General features: G+C 49.4%; 1 protein-coding gene across 1 annotated transcript in view; it reads left to right on the top strand.

Annotated features, from left to right (window-relative positions):
• Positions 1-19,813: 19,813 nt before the first annotated feature.
• The window catches only part of IGFBP2 (insulin like growth factor binding protein 2), a 101,907-nt gene continuing 100,287 nt past the window's right edge, over positions 19,814-21,433 (top strand). The window contains exon 1 of the mRNA XM_074967037.1: positions 19,814-20,195. Coding sequence (XP_074823138.1) covers positions 19,814-20,195 — 382 coding nt within the window. The remainder of the gene's footprint in view (positions 20,196-21,433) is intronic.

Raw genomic sequence — 21,433 nt, 5'->3', positions numbered from 1 at the left:
TACAAAAACTTTATTCTGTGGGAATGAGCTGGGTTTTTTTTTAAGGGACACAGCGCTTTTTTCTAGCCCTGGTGGGTCATAAGATATTGGATCTTATAAACCTGGTCCCCTGGCAAAGATTCTACTTCCAAGGACATTTGCTGCTGTTTACACTGACATACACTGGTAGCAAATATGGTCGTGTTGAATTCAGCCCATGGTGTGCAAATAAACTTCAAAAATTGTAATTGCTGGTATTCAAAGCCACAGTGCATGTACACAGCCACGTTATCTTTCATACACTGAGGTTACTGATGACTGGCTGTAGGATATACAGTTTTTCTCATTGCAAACTCTCCTTCTTCTCCTGGCTGCACCAGTCTCAGTAATGTACACTACACATCTGCATTTGACACCAGGAAATAAATCCCAGCGCAGGTGATATATTGTCTGTCTTACAGGCAGCACTTACACAAAACAGCTATTTTCATAACCAGGCAGCCTGAATTCATTGGATTTAAGCTGTGAATAAAGAAAAGGGGACTTTAACTAAAGCGAGTGCTCTTGTCTCATTTATGGTACAACATCTTTATTCTCTGAATAAAATCCTTGGGATGTGTTATTGGCATTATGTGGTTCTACTCTCAGAAGTCATTATGCAAAACATAACAGCTCCTTATTAGCCATTCTGCTCCCAGTGGGTATTCAGAATCAGATCTTGCTCACTGTGAACTGCGATTTTCATAGCAGCCTAAGGAAATTAGGTGCCCAATTTCCACCAAATTTCAATAGTATTTAGGACCCTACATTCTTTAGACTCCTAAAAACCCCAGCCTTAGCGGCCAACCTAAGTTTATACAGCTTTTTACTCCTGTTAGTCCTGCAGAAGAGGCAGCTTGATTTCATTCTCCCTTGCACCTCAAAAGAATTGTTTGCTAAGTTCTGCTAATTTATGCCTGTGCAAACATATAGAAAGCAATGGGTTTGCACAGGTGTCACCAAAGCCTGTAGAACCTTTCTTTGTGGTAGGGGAGGGTGAGAAATAAAGAGACCAGATTGATTCAGAGTTTGCATGGTGGGCTGTTAGAAAAAGCACATTTGATCTGGAATCACTGAGAGATCATAGAACTGGAAGGGACCTAGAGAGGTCAGCTAGTCCAGTCCCCTGCACTCATGGCAGGAATAAGTATTATCTAGACCATCCCTGACAGGTGTTTGTCTAACCTGTTCTTAAAAATCCCCAATGATGGAGATTCCACCACCTCCCTAGGCAATTTATTCCAGTGCTTAACCACCGTGACAGTTAGGAAATTTTTCCTAATGTCCAGCCTAAACTGCCCTTGCTGCAATTTAAGCCCATTGCCTCTTGTCCTATCCTCAGAAGTTATCCTCAGAGAGCTGATAAACAGGGAACCAACCCCACAGTTACAGTTTTACAGTCACTTTTCAGAGTGGCACTGCACTGCAAATCCATATGTAGTTCTTGAGCCCTGTTCTTGCTGTTTGCTGCTGGATTTCTAAGGTTTATGTTTGTCCTCAGAGTAACATGATAGAATTTGGCCTACTATAAACGTGGCTCAAAAGTCCCGGCCAAATTTCATTTGGGGTAATGCCATTTTACCTAACTACATTCCCACGGCTGTTTCAACTGGATACATTGTTTTTCTTCACTTTGTATCCTCAGCTATTATGTAGCACTTCTGTGCACTGTTAACCAGCAAGCCAGGTTCCAAAGCAAAAGTGGCTGCCTTTTAGTATGGACGTGATTCCTGTGTATAGTCTGTAAAGTCTCTAAAAATGTGAAATCACATCACCATTCCCAGTAGGACACTAGAACCTTAAATAAAATAGCAAAAGGGTTGCTAGACACTATATGTCCCATGGCACTTTGCTTGTGAAATATTTCATGCTCTGTTTATTACTTGTGTTATAGGGGTTATAGCCTCCATTGTACATTAACTTTGGATTATTTTACATAGATATAGATTGTTGAGACAGGAGTAGCTGGATAGCACTGTTGCGTGTGGTTATGCAGGTTCTTTTCCTTGGTGTGCAAACTGCACTGTTAGTTTTCTGATGCCTTTTGGGGGTGGGGTGGGGGAACTGTTGCCAACAGCAGCAGAGTTTGATCTCTGCCTTATTCTCTCTAACTAGAATCAGCTCTTGGTGCAGAGTCTGGAAACTGGGCATTGGGGTTTGTGCTGAGATTTCTGAAAGAGGGGTTTGCCTGCAAAAAGATTGGGGGCATACAGTGCAAATATACATGTTACACCAAGAAAACACTCAAATTTCACATAACTTATCTCTCCTCCAATTGGAAGCAACCTTGTCACGCCCCCAAATCAGCTCAGCATTGGGGTGATAATATATAATAGTGAATGAGATCGTATGTATCATCTCCTGCCATAATAGGTAGTGTGCTTTAAAGCATACGATTAAATATCCTGTGTTGAGACCTTGTGGCTGTCTGGATAGTCCTTAGCTAAAGCACTGTTATAAGTACAGTGATTATAATACTCAGACGAGAGAATTCAACTAGTGCAAGTAACAGAAATAGAAAAATAAAAGGAGAGTTTTCAACATTCATATTTGCATCTAAATATTTTTCTTATCAATACTGCTGATGAACAGAGGGGATTGTGCCCGGGTAGATAAAGCCCTGTGCACTCTCCGATCCCTGGGTATGAGAACTCCATCAAGAATCTGCACTCATTCCCGTGAGCTCAACCATTGGGGCAGGAATGGGGAGGAATGTGACTGGTGCTCATCTGAGTCCACAAAGGAGAGAAAACCAAGGGCCCGATTCTGGAGGGCACCTGTGACAGGGCATCTGCCCCGCACTGGCCCTGATAGGGTTAAAACCCAGCCTGGAGGGCTGCAGAAAAACAGCCAATTAGGGCAGTGGGTGCAGCCAATTAGGGCGGTGGCTGGACCAGCCAATTGGGGCCCAGCCGGCCCATATAAAAGGAAGCTGCAGGCTAGAACAAGGGAATCTGCCGCAGGAAGGCTAAGGGAGGGGACTGGCTTCCTAGAGCCCTGCAGAACTAGCACTGTGAAGAGGGCTGCTAGGACTTGCAGGCCCAAGGCCCTGGGAAGAGGCAGGAGCTGAAGGTGCCAGGGCTGCAGGGAAGTGGCCCAGGGGAACTGAGACAGACTGGTGGAGAAAGAAAGGAAGGGCAGCGGGAAGCTGTTGTTTACAGGGTCCCTGGGCTGGGACCTAGAGTAGTGGGTGGGCCTGGTCCCCCTCTACCCCACCACCACTCAATGCTGAAGAAGTGGCCGGGTGATGGAAGGGGGGAGCCTGGACTGTGACATGGCCAGAGGCCTGTGCCACAAAGCAGAGGCAGTGAGTCTGGAACTGGAGGGGGTCTGCAGGTGGACACAAGGACAGAAGAGCCACCCCCACCAGAGGCACACCTGCTGACCAGAGCTAATTCCCAAAATGGCCAGAAGGTGAGGGACCCTGGGACAGCACCTTCATCTCTCAGTGAAGGTAGCAGGACAGTAGGGCTCTCAGCCACCCATAGAAAGCACTCTGCATCTCACACACTCATGGAATCGGGCCCATCAAGAGTTACAGTCACTCTGGGATCTGGGAAAGAGGATTTGTGAAATTCCACTTTGGTTATGGGGGGTGGGGAAGGGCCAGAATTGTTCTACAAGTTTCCTGTTTATGGAGTATTTCCTACTGTTATCTAACAGCTGGGAGACCCAAGGAGGCATGAGTTTTCTTTCTTGGGGATTTAATTTTGTTAATAGTTGCACTGTGTGAAGTAGTAACAATTGTCTAAAAATTTATGCTGACTTTTTAAGAATTTGTACCCTGAGTTATAGATTAAATAATTAAAGAACTCAGGGGGTCAGGTTGTCCATTCCTTCTTCCCCTACCCTGCCCAATGCAAGACTGGTCCCTACATTTTTTCTAATGCTTTGTCCAGTCTTGTTTTACTTGTTCCAAGAGATGAGGCTTCTACCCCTGCCTCAGGGCTATTATTCCACAACCTCCTAGATCCCACCAGTTGGAAGCTTTTCTTGACATATATTCATCCTATAGTTTCCTTTTCTGAACTTCATCCCATTCCATTGAATCACACTCTGCTGGATTGCACAAACAATTCCATTCCCTATTGTGACTTTCTGTTCCTTTCAGACATGCAGTGACTTTTTAAACTTTTTAGGTGTTGCATTGTTACTCAAGGCAGTATCATAGCTTGAATTTCTATTGCCTAGGAAAGAGGGCAATCCTTATTGCCAAATTCTTATGCCTCTGACTGTAAATGCATTCATCCTGCTCACCCGATCCAGGACTCCCAGACACCAATGGGAAGCTAATGAGCATAAAAGTCAAGAGTGGCGTCAGTTTCCCAAATTTGTCAGATGGTGACCAAGTGATCTTGCCAGTTTCTTACTGTTATTGCACAGGGGAATTTGGGAGACTGCCTTACATGGAGCCAAGCACTGTAGTATCTAGACACCAAAACCTGTGAGTTTGTGAAGTCATGCACTTCCTCTTATGATAAAAGATAAACACCTAATTACGGTAGATGTCTTTTAGCAGTTTTTCCACATTACAAAAAAATCCACTAACCTTGTTGAAAGGTGCTGGATTGACTGGCCTGGAGCCTGAAGGCCTCTATATAGCTGCAGCCTGGGCAATGGCAGTGAAAACTCAGAGCGACCGGTCTCAAAGTGAGAGGATACTATTGTTCAGTCCCCATAGCCCATTTAGTCTTTTCAGTCTTTGACCTTTCTGCTTAGACTGTCAACAAAGGTCTAGATAGTACCCAAGGTAGCCCGGGTTTTGTGATCTGTTCAGCTGTCCACTAGGGACTGGACTGAGAACCTACCAACTCATTTCACATAGGCCGTTTGACAACCAGCAGATGATTTTGGTCTCTACTGATACACTGTGGATTGGAATCAGCAACTGAGATGGAAAAAGGTCTGCATCTCATTACCAATCCTTTTAGCTATCCAGTCCTTCAGCTGTCAGCTCACATATTTCAATTCAAGAATCACTTCAAGTAGAGATTTTTTTTTTAAGCAAGAATATCCTTGCAAAGACACTCTAGGACCTCGGACCAGAGCCAAGAGTTTTCCTTCCACTCCCTTGTACAACTCCTCTCAGTGCCCTCCTATTCCCTCCTTCAATCGAAAGACATCCGGGAGTCTCTGGAAGTCATTTATGCTCGCTTTGAGAAGCCTCCATGGGTAACGTATGCCACATGTTTATTTCCCTTATAAGCAACATCACTCTGCCTGAGTTTTTGGAACCCAGCTTGTTTGACCTCCCCCCTGCCCCCAGTGCACTGTTTTGTTGAGACGTGTTCTTTACATTTCTGGCACCAATTAAGATATTTTTGGAAAGCTTTTAGAAATAGATGCTAGACTTTTGCTTCTAATAAGAGTTCAAATTCGCAACCATTGCTATTTACTGCACAACCTCCTGACTGACAGGGACCTCCAACCTCCCCTGGAAAGGCTCTATTGCTAAATAAGTGGCGGCTGGAGGCATCCAACCTCGAGGCCTGATTCTCCACTGCCTGGCACCCTGTGTAGATATTTACACCTGTGCAAAGTGGCTGAAAATTGCTGATATTCAGGCTTGATTACATCTGACACCAACTTGGCCACACAAGGTACAAGATAGTTGGGAAATCAGGCCTCTTGTGTTCACTTATCCCAAGTGATACACTTTCTTTTTACCCTGATAATAGCTAATTGATGCTAAAGAAATCTAAATAATGATCTATCCTGGACAACTCTGTTTGTTTTTTTTAACTACCGTACGAATCACCTAGACCAGTGGTTCTCAAACTAGGGCCGCCGCTTGTTCAGGGAAAGCCCCTGGCGGGCCGGGCCGGTTTGTTTATCTGCCGCGTCCACAGGTTCGGCCGATTGCGGCTCCTACTGCCTGTGGTTCGCCGCTCTAGGCCAATGGGGGCTGCAGGAAGGGCGGCCAGCACATCCCTCTGCCCGCGCCACTTCCCACAGCCCCCATTGGCCTGCAGCGGCAAACCGCGGCCAGTGGGAGCTGCGATGGGCCGAACCTGCGGACGCAACAGATAAACAAACCAGCCCGGCCTGCCAGGGGCTTTCCCTGAACAAGAGGTAGCCCTAGTTTGAGAACCACTGACCTAAACTACGTGTTGATGGGTGCCCTAAAAATACCAAACATAGACAGGGTAAAAACAAGAAAATGTCCTACACAACAAACCAGCCTAGAATGGATCCCTCTTCCCCCTCAGAAATAAACTTTAGGTAGACTATGAACAGAGATATTTCTGCTGGGAAAACAGTTTAATGAAAAGCGACTCCGTGGATCTTAGTGAAGAGAGATCTAGCTATGAAATGCTAGATTGGAGGCAATCGTGTATTTGTGCATGATTCACACAAAACTATCCAGCAGTGTTAAGGATTTCACTTTTATATAGCTTCCTTGCTGCACAGAGCTCTTTATGCAGAGAGCGAACCAAAACCCAAAGAGGAAAGGAAGGTTCTATGAGAGAATTTAAACAAATGAAATGGCGAGAGAGAAAGAAAAGGAAAGAAAGTGGCATAGACAGATAAGCAGGAAAAGTGAAAGTGACCTTTAAGCATTAAGAGCCAAGGACAGGGAATATAGAGAAGTCCAAGACTGAAAAAGCATATGACATTATTCTCCTAGACTAGACTATAATCTCATAGCATTTCTGTTGTAACTGCTGCAAGTTATTCCCTGTAGGCCAACGGTGCGGCTCGTCCAAGAAATTATTCGTTATTGAAGCTTCACCTTGGAAGTTGGGGAGAAAATCAGTCACCTCAAACATCCCTGTAATAGCCTTCCTCAGGGGTCAGTTTTGGCTCCCCCTCTTGTTCAATTTGTACACATACTGGTGCACATACACAGCATCCACATACTTCCTGAAACGGAAGCCAAGAAGTAGGTGTATGCGGATGACATCTATACTGCTGCCACTGGAAATGATCTCCATAGGACTGAAGGGAATCTCAGTCAAAGCATGGACATCTTGGCTATTTTCTTCCAGCAATGGAGACTAATTCTCAGTGAAACCAAGAGAGTGGCAACTCTATCCCATCTAAACAATTGTCTTTCCAATTGCTCCATGTTGATTCATGTACCAGGCCGGTTACTGCCATTCCAACCAGTGGTCATGTATTTGGGAGTAAAGCTTGGACTGTAGCCTGACATATTGGTCTCACATAGAACACCTGAAAATGAAGATCTCTTCCTGTACTTCCTGGATATGAAAACTATTGGGAACCTCATAGGTAGCAGAGCCTTGGTTCCTCGTACATCTGTATTGTCCCTGGTGTTTGCTCTAGTGGAATACTGCCTTGTGGTTTGAAGGCACAATTGCCACACTCAGCTTCTTACCAAAGAGCTAAATTTGGCCACTTGTATTAGTGGCTGCTTGAATTATACCCCAGCCCCCAGTCTGTATGTGCTAGCGCACAGAGCTCCACCAGACCTTTGATGAGATGCCATTACTGTGTCGTCTGCCTCGAGAGCTGTGACAGATGAAACCAACATATTACATCTCTGATTGACTGATGCCCCACTTTCAGACAGAAAACAACACATAGTGCCAACTCAAAGGTCTCCTTATATTCAGGGGAGGAATCCCCTTCTGCGGACTAGGGTCTGATACTAAGGCTGATCTCTCGATATGCCTTTGCTACAGCAGCTCACACACTCCTGGACAAGAGTGTTCCTGGCCCTTTGCTATGCACAGATCATCAGCGCCATTAGAGAGCTGAAAACTATGTTCTTACAGAGTGGAAGTATCGGGGGGAAACAGTCTAACACGCTAAGTAAATTCAGGAGTTTTTCACTGCACCTGCCTCCTTGTCCACTTGATTGCAGATCCTAGACCAGGCTCAACAGAGTACTTGGTAGGTAGCCCAGAGGTGCCGCAACTGTGCATCGTCTTGGCCTGGTTCCTCTCCACGGTGACCGGGGGGCAGCGTTGCAGACAATAACTCATGTGCAGGGCCGGATTTCCAATTAGGCACATGCCTGTGGGTGCTGACGTTCTAGGGGAGCCTAAAAAGTGAAAAGTGTATTAAAGTTTAAAAAGTTAATACATACACCTCCTCTGCGGGTGGGCAGGCTCCTGGTGTGGGTTGGTGGCCGGCCAGCATGTGGGGCTGGAGCAGGGTGATTGTCCGTGTCAGCCCACCTGGGGGGCTGTGAAACATAGCCAGGAAGGGCAGCAGCTGAAAGTACTGGGAGCGTCCCAGCCTCTTCCCAACCTTGGCCATGCCTCCACCCCATGCCGGGCAGGGAGAGGGAGGATTGTGGCCGGCACCCCTTCACTTGCACCTGCACGGGTAGAGCCAGAGCGCGGCTGCTGAGCGCCGGGCTGCGGGAGGGACGGAAGACAGCTGGGGACCGCTCGCACTGGGGAGAGGTACAGTCCCCTCCTTGCGCCACACCTGGGGCGGGTGGGCTGCACCCCAGTTTGGGCTGGGAGCACCACGCATGGCGGAGGGTCTTGTGCCTTCCCAGGGAGGCTGTGTTTGTATTTCTTTTCATTTCATTTTTTACAGAAATCATGAAGGTCGGCTGTAGGCGGGCGGGGGGGGGGGGGTGCTGAAGATGCTGCACCTAGAGGCGTGTAAGATGTAAATCCGGCCCTGCTCATGTGGCAGAGGAGGGCCCAACTCAGCATCTGGAGGGCAGTTAACAACGCCTTGATTTCCATCATACTGAAGCTACCCTCTTGTTATAGAACCTGGATATTTAGCTCTGATATAAGCTCAGGAGGGAGTAGCCAGGTCCCAGCACTCTGTTAGTATTTGATTTCAAAATGTTATGGAAAGGAAAGGTGTATTTTCACTCAAGGAAATAAACGTATCCCCCCCTTTCCTCACATTCATAGCAAGTGGCTTCTGTCTCCTCCCCCCCACAGCGACCACGTGAGGCGATGCACTTATCATGAAGGTTCAATTGCAGCTTTATTTGAACCAGCCCCTTTGTGTCTTCATGGGGGGGCTCTGTAATTGGATTTCAAGCCCATTTGTTGCCTTTTGTGAGAAAGCCTAGTCTAGTCAACTGAGCATGAAACTGGGAGCCTCAAATCATCTCATCCCAGCTCTGGCACTGATACAGTTTGTGACCTTGAGCAAGTCACTTCCAAGTAAGTCAGGAGGCAGAGAGGAGGGCAGGGGTAGAAAGCTTCCCAAAAGCAACACGGTGCACAGATCCGAAAGAACATTAGTACTTCTTTCCGTGTCTCCAGGAATTCATAGTTGAGAAGCTTTCCTTTGGCTTCTACACATCACTGTGTCCTGTGGAAGTGCCTGTCCCTCTTGTTATGTTGATGTCATTTGAGTGCAGCGTTAGTTATAAACCCCTTTTCTCTCATGATTATAGCCTGCAAAGCTTTCTTTCTTTTCTTTCGACAGCCTTGGGGTCAGGAGGTACTGAGCACTGTGTAGGGTTGGTCCCCAAATAGATCCCACGACCTTTTTTCTTGTCACCTTTGTCCTTCCCATCCCTGCTACCCTTTGCATGTCATCCTTGATGTGCTTGTAAGCTCCATGTTGCCTGCAAAATATCTTGTGCGCCTAGAATATGGGGGTATAGAAATAACCAATAATAAGAATTCCTCAAGTTCAGGAAAGAAAAGAGGAATAAATACATTTCCTTTCCTGCAGCAGTTCAGAGTCTTTTTTATTCATTTCAACCAGGAGAACCTCAGCGCTTGGCCTCCACTTTTTGTCTGCTAGTTCATTTTTCTTAATTCGTCATTGACAAACCACAGAGCCATAAAAGAATCAACTGACAATGTCTGTGGGAAAAACCGGCCTTGAAAAGGGTCCTAGAAATACTGTAGCATTCGCAGACAATTCCAGTGGCTAATGCCTCAGTGAGATGCAGTCTCAGTTATAAGTTTTCTTTCTAGGAACAAGCCTGCATCTGTTTGGCAATGCCATATTTTGTAGCGTAAAATAAACCCTTGAGAACAAACAGCCCAGCTTATACGGAGGGTAAACGCCTGGGAACAGAGCTCACTTGTTAATCCTAAAACTGTCAGCAAAGGCCCACTGGAGAAATTATAGCCAGGCACTGGCACTGATTCTGGTCTCCTGTCCCTCCACACTTCCCCCACCAAATCAGAACAGCTGTAAAATCTTCATTGTTCTTCTAGAGCCCAAGAGATTTAAAAAGAGGTCTCCTATTTTAACTTTGCCTGACTGGATCAATGAACAGCAACATCAGCAGTACAAGAAACATCAGAATCTATTGTGTTTGCACCATTATTCTTTGGCTGGAGCCAACGAAAACAACATAAATAAAAGGAGGACAGTGGCCCGAGCACCTACTAAAAGAGGCATAGGAACAGGAAATTCTGGTTCTTTCCCACATCTGACCTGTGTACTGGTTTTGTCCCTTCAGTATCATTATGTTTAATATCATCCTGCAACACAGGCAGCTGTACCTACACTTTAGTTCCCCTTGCTCCTTCTAACAGATTTAAGAAGCACTCTGTGGAAAAATGATTTGTGCACTCTCTACCTAAACAATCGCTCGCCACAGGAATTTGTCACTGCCAGGGGTTATTAATGGCTTGCTCGTAAATACCCACGGCAAAATGAACTGTTGCAAAAATTAAGCGTGTGTTGAAAAATTGGTTTTAAATTGTCCCCTGGGTAATGACCTTTTGCCCACCAAAAAATGCAGGATTTGTTCACTGTATAATTAAGTTCAGGCCATCTCTTTTACAGACACACAGAGACAGATGCTATCTAGTTACAAGTTAAAGGGCCATACTGCCTCTAAAATACCTACCATATATCACAGCAGCATAACATCTGTAACTAAAGGGATACCACCTTTGAAAACGTTGAAGCCGCAAAATACGGCTTCATTAGACAAGTGAAAATATTTCATTTGACCCAAATGTCAATAATTAGTGAAACCAACTGCAGTTCATAAAAAATATACAAAAAGACTCTTTCACCATTCCTGGGGAATGGTGTGTGGGCAGTTACATTTATTTGCTACATTTTCTATTGAACATCTGCTTAAATATGAACTTTAAATGGGGATTTTGAATAGGTTGCATCTGAATTTTCACCCCCCCCTATGATTTATGAGAATCACAAGGCAAAAACTGTGATTTGGGGGGCAGTGGGGGTGTTGTTTTTGTTTTTTCTTCTTAAAGAGACATTCTTAAGTATCTTAGGCCCAGAATTCAGGTTTTGTAATTAAAACGGGTTTCTGTAAAATGAAACTTAATAGAAATATTATTTGTTTTTAATATCAGTGAAAACGTTATTGTTGGCTTGGATTTTAGGAGAACCCCCAGCACTTTCTGCAAACCAGATGTTGCAGTGCAATGCTAGTGCAAGAGAACTAGAAAATGAAATTGACTCTCCAAGGTGAAACTGAAAAGTCTGGATGCATTGTCCGTGTTGAGTGAAGTGGAAAAAGTAAATGAACTGCATAAATTTGGAAAAGCAAATTAGACCTTGAAACATCTTCCATTTTTAATTATCTGAGGTGTTATTAGTATCAAGGGAATTTGATTTATAGCACTATATAAATGCAACAAACACAGTTAAAATCACAGGAAGAATCATGAAAAACAAAAGTTAAGGTTTCAACAGGAATGCTCTCTTCGTCCCTCTGCACACTGCATGTGTTTTATGGAATATATCTAATGTCAGAGGCCCAGATCTTGCAGACATTGCCCATGAGTAGTCCTATGCCTAATGTTTTGCAGGTGGGTAAGCATTTGGAGGACCAGACTCATAAATAATAGAACACTGTATTAAGCAACCTATTTAATTTGAAAAAATAACAAATATTACATAAGTACAACACAGCTCCTTAATGTTGCTGTTGGAACTAAAATTTCATTTCCTGACTTTAATTTTAACCGTATAACCTTAATATTGTATTAATGGGGGTCGGGGGTGGGGATCGGGGGTATTCGTTTACATTTAATTTCTTAGTGTTTTATTAAATAAGGGGAAAAAATAAATTGCCTTTGCTTAAGAATGTTACTCATTAAAAGGTCCCATGTAAACTATGATGTTTATACATCACTGAGTGAGCGTAATGGGGATTTTTCTGCTGTTTTACATTTTTATGGCAGAATCTTCAAAATGGAAAAATTGTCCCAGCGGAAGCCCTGGTCCCTGCTGAAAGTCTTTCTGCCTGAGCCTGTTCCAACCTGTCATGTGAATATTTGTGACTCACGAGTAACACTTGGTCAAACTGAAGAGCCGTTTGTAATTCACACAAATGTTCATGAACACTGTTTTTTTCAGCATCAAATCAGTTTTTATGACTAAAGTCCTGGACAAAATGTCTGTTTGTCCTTCATATTTTACACCAAGATGTACTGCTTTCTCTCTGTGCAACCTGGGAAGCAGTGCCTGCTTTGTTTGTTTGATCTGGGTTTTCAGACACCAGTGCAGACTGTCTGGATAAGGAAAGGCCTTAAAGTGGGACAGGGAATTAACACGTGGGCTCTTTCATGGGCACACTATACTTCCTTTCTGACAGTTGGAGCACTGAGATCTCATTGACAGGAGCTTTGTTTTGGTTGTCCATGGGGAGCACGAGCTAATTAAAGATCTTGATTTAAACCCACTGGGGAAGCACCAGGATCCTTAACTCAAAGGGGATAATGACACAGAGGTAGGGTTTGTCTTTTCCTCTGTTGTCAGAGAGACTCACTCTGCTTTCATTCACCTGTGACAGTACCATACATGAAGAAAAGCAGCAACAGCATCTGAATTTGCTAGAGCTGACTGAATTCTGTAGGAAGGGATCAGAGGTGCAAGTGAAACTGTAACTCATTGGTCAGGGTAGGTTGTGTGTCCTTCTCTGTGCCTAGGCCACAGAAGATGTGAGTGTTTAGCGTAAGACAAGGCTCCGTCACTCAGGCTGCAGTGATTTATGCTTTCCGCTCCAGAGGTCCCTGATTTAGATCTGGTCTACACGACAACGTTAGGTCAACGTAAGGCACCTTGCACCGACCTACTTGTGCGTGTATCTACGCTTCAATTTGTCTCCCACTTTGATGTAAGCACCCTGTTACTGTGCCACAGTAACATCACCTTCCTGAAGCACTGAGCCTGGGCTGATGTGCTGAGGTTGATGTAGCATGATATAGATGCTGCGGTACTTACGTTAACCCTAACAGTCCTCCAGCAGCTGCCCCACAATGCCTGACCCTGACCACTTGGGTCACAACTGGGAACTCCACTGCCCAGAGGGCATGGAGACTGGATGGTTCCCTACCTGTTTAAAGCCTTGTGAATTTTTGAAATGCCTTTTTCTGATTGCCCAGTTTGGCGAGCACACCTGGCAGTTCTCCACTGCTGTGTGCAACTGCCCAGCTGATGACGCCGACGACACATTTGAGACGTGTTCTGGCTTGGAATAGACAGAAGATATTGGATCTCCTGGGCCTGTGGGCGAATAGGTTATGGACATAGAAATGTGGACACCTCTGAGCATTTTGCACAGGAGATGCGGGAGAAGGTGTATGCCAGGGATTAGTAGCAGAGTTGCATGAAAGGGAAGGAACTGCGTCAGGCATATCAAAAGGCCAGGGATCTGAACAGTTAATCTGATGCTGAGCCGAAGACCTGCCGCTTTTACAAAGAGCTGCATGTCATACTTGGTGGAGACCCCACTTCCAGCCCATAGACTACCATGGATACCTCTGAGGAGCCTGAGTCACAGGCCCTGAATGTGAACAGTCAGGAGGAGGATGGTGGACATGCAATGGGGGGGTCCAGCTATGCTGCAAGCCAGGATCTCATTGAGACTCCAATGCAGTCCCGTCAGGCCCAGAATTCAAGTATGGATGAGCCTGATGTAGGGGAAGAAACCTCAGGTAAGTGTGTAATTGTATTTCCCATTACAGTAATATACTGATGGCACCCCCAACTTAACCAGACCCAGCTATCGACTTTTCATTAATTTACTTGTGCTAGAAGAGATAGCAGCACAATAAAGAGAAGTAGTGTTTCTATCCGCTTTTCATTCCTCTGTAAGTTGGGTGTGTGTGAGGGGGACGACGACCATGCAGAGCAGTTTGTTTATGTTCACAGAGATGTGCTTTGAATCCTCCTGAGATCTCAATGAAACTTTCATGGAGGTACTCTGCAGTCTTCTCCCAAAGGTTTCTAGGGATGGCAGCCTTATTTCTTCCTCTGTGGTAGGCCACTTTCCCATGCCAGTCAGCAATAACTTTGGCAGGTGCAGTACACAGGCTAGAAGCATATGGGCCTGGGTGGCTTCAGGACACCAGCAGCAATTGTGTTCTCTGTACCTTTCTTACCCTCAGGAGTGAGATATCAGCTAAAATCACCACCGCCTATGGAAAATGATGCCAGTATTCAGTCCCATTGCCCAATATTTATAGATTCATGCAACCAAGCAATTCTCTCCTTATTTTCCTCACCCCTGGTGGGGCTGTAAGTGGTACTGTGCACAAGCACCCCAAAGCAGAAGTGTCAATAAGCATGTCTTGTTTAAAACTTTAGGGGAGCAAGGGAAAGGAGTTCTGAATCTTAACTTTCGCTTTCTGTTGTGACTATACCAACAATGGTACTGCTGTGTGTTTTATCTGCAGCTGCTGCCATAGCAGCCTTGAGGGGTTCCCTGAATGCCTGAGCCAGGCAAGGAGGAGAAAGAAGAGAACACGTTCAATGAAATCCTGCATGCCAGTGAGCAGATATTATGCAGGACACACCGTAGGGATGTTTCTTTCACAGAGATCCACTCTTGTGGGTAAACAACTTCAGTGTCCCTTCATTCTACCAAAAGCTCATTCAACTGTAATTCTGCCCCTGCTGAGACAGTAGTTGAATCATTCCTTAGTGCTGTCTAGCTGGCCAGTGAATGGCTTCATGAGCCAAGGGAGAAAGGGGTAGGCTGGCTCCCCAAGGATTGTTCTTGGCATTTCAACATCGCCAATGGTAATCCGCCAGTTGGGAAAGCGTAGCCTTTTATTTTATTTAAAGTGAATTTTGTAATGTGGTATTACACCACTGTGGGTTTGGCTCTGGTGGCTACAGTTTCAAGCTCAACAGAGTGAAAGTCTCCTCTGCTACTTGCTTCAGGTTGCGAGTCCCTATGAACAAATAAAGACCAAGGATAGTGACTATACATACATTTCACAAGTACAAGGTGTAGTCTGTTTTACAAGTTTTATTAACGTTACAGTTAAGTTATGATTACCCAAGCATGTAGAAATTCTATAAAGACCTATGCACAAGTTACAAATATAGTTATACTCACATCCTTAATGATATGCTTGAGGTCTGATGATTGCCTTTCCAATTGATCATCAGTAGAGGGGTAGTTCCTGCTGGAGTTTCACATAGGGAGTTCAATTTTCCCAGTCTGGGCACGCTCTTTTTAAAATGTGATTCTGACTATACCTCATTAGCATTTACGCACATAATGCACCCTGCGGTTAGGGCATGTATTAGAAAAATGTGACTACCACATATCTTGTAAGCAAAAAATTACTCGTACTGTTAATTTTTCGCAATATCACCCATTGGCACATCTTTTCCTGTAATCTTGTGGCATTGGGTCATTCTTTGATCACTTATTTATGTCAAGCATTTCTTAAGCCTAAGGCCTAGTACGGCTCAGCCTGTAGGCCTTGCGTTTTAGCTCTCCTTACTTAGATATGTAATACATAATTATCCCTACTTACTAGTGATGAAACTTATATTTCTATCATTCTACGATTTAACTCTATTTAGCATACAATGGTTATATATGACTTAACATGTTTGTTAATCATAACATCACACAATAAATGAACAATAAACTAAAGTAACTGGCTACAAAATAAAGTCCCTCTTGTAGCTTTCTGAACAATCCTGTGTTCTTAAAGATGTGAGCGTCACGCACCTTTCCTGACCAGCCAACAATGATGAAGTGTCCTCAGTGATCCACCAGCTCTTCCATAGCCACAGAAAAGTAACCCTTTTTGTTCTCTTGAGCGAGGTGGTGTGATGCCAAAATAGGGATGTGTGCGCCTTCTATTGCTCCACCGCAGTTCGGGAACCCAACTGCCGCAATCCATCCATTATGTCCTGCACATTGCAGAAAATCACAGTCCTGTGTAGCTGGAGACGATTAATGGCCCTGCACACTTGTATGACAGTGTCCCCCACAGTGGGTTTTCCAGCTCCAAAATGATTTCCCACTGACCAGTAGCAGTGCGGTGTTGCAAGTCTCCCCAGTGTGTTGCAAGTTTCCCCAGCCTTCCACATCTGAAAGTTCTGTAGCCACTTCTCTTCATCCTAAACCTGCATTATGATGTAATCCCACCAATCAGTGCTTGTTTCTCGGGCCCAGAAGTGGCGCTCCACCATCTGCAGCTGCTCCATGATTGCCACCAACAACCTGGAATTGGTTCTCGCTATGTCTCACAGCAATCTATCCTTTTCCGCTGATTCGGTTCTTCATATGACTGCAAATACGGGAGGATCGTGCATCCTGTGCTTGCAACGCTCATGACAATACTGCAGAGCTGTGCAGGCTCCATTCTTCTGTACGACATGGCAGACAGCAAGGAGAGCCATGTGGGTTTGTGGCATTTTAAAAAAAAGTTGTGAAAATTATGGGATATAGATAACATTATGGGATGGAGACCGTTGCACGCTGGCAAGTTGAACCCTTGCTCCCCGTCAACCCTACTCAACTCATTTCTGCCCTACTATGCATTGTCAAAACTTCCCAAAAGACAGTGCACTGGACAGGTTGCACACTGCGATACCTACCGTGGTGCACCGCACTGTGTATTGACACAAGTGCTCCTGGTGACTACGTGCAGTGCCGACGCAAGTGTCCACATACATAAGTGATCTACTAACTGCGGTGACCTTACACTAATGGAACTTGCATCAACCAAAGTTTGTAGCGTAGTCATGGCCTTAGTCCCTGATATATTGCCAGGGTGGCATCCATCACACAGCCACTCAGGATACATCTATAAGGCAACTAGACGCCTGTGGCTGGCCTATGCCAGCTGGAGTCCAAAGGTCCCAGAGCTCAGGCTCCAGCCCAAGCCTGGAAGTCTACACAGCCATGAAACAGCCCCACAGCCCGAGTCGGCTGGCATGGGTTTTTCTTTGCTGCATAGACCTTAAGGGTACATCCCTAACATAGGGTCCTGATCTTGTTTGAAGCCTCTAGGTAGCTACTGCCATAGAAATAGTAATAATGTAACTGCAGTTCTCACGCCTTCTCTCACTAACTTTTCTTTTATCTGGCTGAACTTACAATTGGCTCCCCTATTGCAGTGCATTGACTTTCCTTGGAGTAGAGAGAAGGATTGTCCAGGGGTTAGGGCACAAGCCTCGAACTTGGGAGAACAGAATTCTGCTCTGCCACAGATTCCCAACATGATCTCAGGGGCGGAGGGATGGCTCAGTGGTTTGAGCATTGGCCTGCTAAACCCAGGGTTATGAGTTCAGTCCTTGAGGGAGCCATTATAGGGATCTGGGGCAAAAATTGGGGATTGGCCCTGCTTTGAGCAGGGGGTTGGACTAGATGACCTCCTGAGGTCCCTTCCAACCCTGATATTCTGTGAAGTCAATTGGCTTTTGTGTGCCTCAGATCCCTATATGTACTAATACTTCCCTTCCGCACCAGGGTGTTGTGAGGATAAATGCATCAAAGATTGTGAAACACTTTGAGACCTACTGATGAAAAGCACTATATAAGAAATAGGTATTATTCGATCTGCTGGGTACTCATCAGGAGTAGGGACCAGGTCAACCTCCAAAGGTTCTGAGGTTTAGTTCCTTAAGCATCAATATCTGGATACCTCTATGAATTTCTGGAATCTGGGAAATATCACAAGGAGAGGGTTTTGGTCATGTGGTTTGGCACTTCCAGTTTCATCTGGATACAACTATGCCTTTCTGTTGCACCCTGCATCTGAGAATCATTAAGTGCATTACAAACATTAGGGACCCATGCAAAGGAGAAAGTAGATATGCAAAATGTACCTCCCTGCATCAAGACTTGCTAAACTGGAACATCTCTCCAGAAACTTATTTAAGACCAGTGATCTTTAACAGCAATGAATGCTTCTTATGGACTAGGGAGGAAGCACGGTTTTGTGGTCAAGCCAGAAACCTGGAAAGTAGAAGATCAGGTTTATATTCCTGGCTTTGCAAAAGACTTGAGATGTGCCCTTGAGGAAGTCACTTAACTTCTCAGTGCCTTTGTTTCCACCTCTATAAAATTAGGATAGCACTTCCCTACATCTCAGAGGTGGTGTGAGGCGCTGGGATAGATGGGGCTATTAAAATAATGGGTGTGGAAGTTCACCTTCCAGGGGTTTCTTCGGGAAACAGAGGGGTGCTGAGATTTCTCATGTATGTTTCAGCCTCAAACTGATTCTGCCTACTCCTTTGGTAGCCGCTTTCAGTCCTTCCATAGCTGGGATCTAGACACCAAGTACCTGGTTTCTTTCAATCTGCCTGGCCCCGCTGTCAGTTTGCTTCTTCCACACGGAGTACACAAGCTGGGCATATCTCAGCTGGCACGCAAAAGGGGCAGCCCTTGATCCCAATCTCATTCACCCTTCAAAACTCCAGTCGCTTGGCTGACATGGAAGCAAACACCAGCCAGATTCCTTGGCACAGGACCTGGAGCAGCCCCCTAACCTGGCACTGGGAATGGGGAGGGGCAGCCCCCCCGCCTGGAAGCCAGCACTGGGTGGCGGGGGTATCTCAGCCCTCCGGCACTGAGCGAGACCCGAGCCAAGCCCTTGGGACTGCGGAGGCGGGGGCCAGGAATTTAGCCTGCCGCCCCCGCACTGGGTGAGGGGCAGCCCCCGATCCCGATCCCCCCGCACTGGGCTGGAGGGGGAAGCACCCGAGCTCGGCCCCCGCCCCCGGCACTGGGCTAGAGGGGGCAGCCCCCGATTCCGGCCCCGCCCCTGGCACTGGGCTGGAGGGGGCAGCCCCCGAGCTCAGCCCCCGCCCCCGGCACTGGGCTGGAGGGGGGCAGCCCCCGATCCCGGCCCCCCCGGCACTGGGCTGGAGGGGGGCAGCCCCCGAGCTCGGCCCCCGCCCCCGGCACTGGGCTGGAGGGGGCAGCCCCCGAGCTCGGCCCCCGCCCCCGGCACTGGGCTGGAGGGGGCAGCCCCCGAGCTCGGCCCCCGCCCCCGGCACTGGGCTGGAGGGGGCAGCCCCCGAGCTCGGCCCCCGCCCCCGGCACTGAGCTGGAGGGGGCAGCCCCCGAGCTCGGCCCCCGCCCCCGGCACTGGGCTGGAGGGGGCAGCCCCCGAGCTCGGCCCCCTCCCCAGCACTGGGCTGGACGGGGGCAGCCCCCGATCCCGCCCCCCTTGGGCACTGGGCTGGAGGGGGGCAGCCCCCGATCCCGCCCCCCCCGGCACTGGGCTGGAGGGGGGCAGCCCCCGAGCCCGGCCCCCCCGGCACTGGGCTGGAGGGGGGCAGCCCCCGAGCCCGGCCCCCGGCATTGGGCTGGAGGGGGCAGCCCCCGAGCTCGGCCCCCCTCCCCAGCACTGGGCTGGACGGGGACAGCCCCCGATCCCGGCCCCCCCCCCCGGCACTGGGCTGGAGGGGGGCAGCCCCCGACCCCCCCCCGGCATTGGGCTGGAGAGGGGCAGCCCCCGATCCCGCCCCCCTCGGCACTGGGCTGGAGGGGGGCAGCCCGCTCCCCCGCGCGGGCCCGGCCGGGGCGGGGGCCGGGGCGGGCGGCGCGGGCGGCTCTAGGACCCGGCGGGGCTGCCGGCTCCCCGGGGGGCCGGGAGGAGGCTGCCACCTGCCCGCCCGCCGCCCGCCGCCCCGCACTCCCGCGACGATGCTGCCGCGGGTCGGTCGCTGCCGCCCGGCTCCGGCCGCCTGGCTCCGGCTGCTGCTGCTGGCGGCGGCGCTGGCGCGGCCGGCGCTGCCCGAGGTGCTGTTCCGCTGCCCGCCCTGCTCCGCCGAGCGCCTGGCCGCCTGCGCCCCGGCCGCCGCCTGCCCGGAGCTGGTGCGGGAGCCCGGCTGCGGCTGCTGCCCGGTCTGCGCCCGCCTGGAGAGCCAGTCGTGCGGGGTGTACACGCCGCGCTGCGCCGCCGGGCTGCGCTGCTACCCGCACCCCGGCGCCGAGCTGCCGCTGCAGGCGCTGGTGCAGGGCCAGGGCACCTGCGCCCGGAGACGGGACGCCGCCGAGTACGGGGCCAGCGCCGAGCCGGGCGCAGGTGAGCGGAGCCGGGGGGGGGGCAGGTGAGGGGTGGTGTGGGGAGCCGGGGGGGGGCGGTGGTGCGGGGAGCCCGGGGGGGGCAGGTGAGGGGTGGTGCGGGGAGTCGGGGGGGGCGGTGGTGCGGGGAGTGGGGGAGCCGGGGGGGGCAGATGAGGGGTGGTGCGGGGAGCCGGGGGGGGCGCGGTGGTGCGGGGAATGGGACAGCCGGTGGGGGCGCACAGGTGAGGGGAGCCGGGGGGGGCGGGACAGCGGGGGGCCACAGGTGAGGGGTGCGGGACAGCTGGGGTGGCGCGCAGGTGAGGGGAGCCGGGGGGGGCGCAGGTGAGGTGAGTGGGACAGCGGGGGGGGGGCGCGCAGGTGAGGGGAGCGGGGGGGCGCAAGTGAGGGGAGCCGGGGGGGCGGGACAGTGGGGGGACGCAGGTGAGGGGTGGTGAGGGGAGCCTGGGACGCGCAGGTGAGTGGAGTGGGGGCGGGACAGCGGGGGGGCGCGCAGGTGAGTGGAGTGGGGGCGGGACAGCGGGGGGGGGCGCGCAGGTGAGGGGGGGAGCCGGGGGGGTGGGACAGCGGGGGGGGGGCGCAGGTGCCCGGAGCCCAGGAGGGCGGGACGGTGGGGGGGGCATGTGAGGGGAATCGGGCTGTGGGAGGGGCGGCTGGGACCCCGGTGGGGTGAGGTGAGGAGGTGTGGGTGTGCATGTGAGGGGATCCCAGTGGGTTGAGGGAAGCTGAGATGAGGGGGAACCTGGAGGGGCAGGTGAGGGGAGTCTGAGGGGGCGGGGGCACTCCAGTGGGGTGAGGAGGACCCCAGTGGGGGAGGGGAGACAGGCTGAGGGGAAACCTGGGGGTTGGGTGAGGAGAGCGGAGGGGGAAGGGGACCCCAGTGGGGTAAGGCTGTCCAGGTGAGGGGGAACTTGGGGGGTGAGTGAGGAAAGCTGGACTGTGGGCGAGCCAGGGATGCAAGTGAGAGGGACCCCAGTGGGGAGAAGGGAGCTGAGGCAGGGGGACCCTGGGGGGGGCAGGTGAGGGAGATCTCAGTGTGGTGAAGGGAGCTAGGCTGAAGGGAGAGTCCAGGGGGGTGGCTCAGGGGAAGCCCGAGGGAGGGGTAGTGAGGGGAGCTGGGCTGATGGGGAGCCTGGGGAGTGGATGAGGGGAGCCGAGGGGCGCGACTGCTGAGGGGAGCAATCAAACAGCCCCAGGTTGGCTGGCATGGGCGAGTAGTGGGTTTTTCTTTGCTGTGTA

The sequence above is a fragment of the Natator depressus genome, chromosome 11, assembly GCF_965152275.1.
Source record: "Natator depressus isolate rNatDep1 chromosome 11, rNatDep2.hap1, whole genome shotgun sequence".
Lineage (NCBI taxonomy): Eukaryota > Metazoa > Chordata > Testudines > Cheloniidae > Natator > Natator depressus.
The sequence above is the reverse complement of the archived record's forward strand: the minus strand, read 5'-3'. Positions and strand labels throughout refer to the sequence as shown.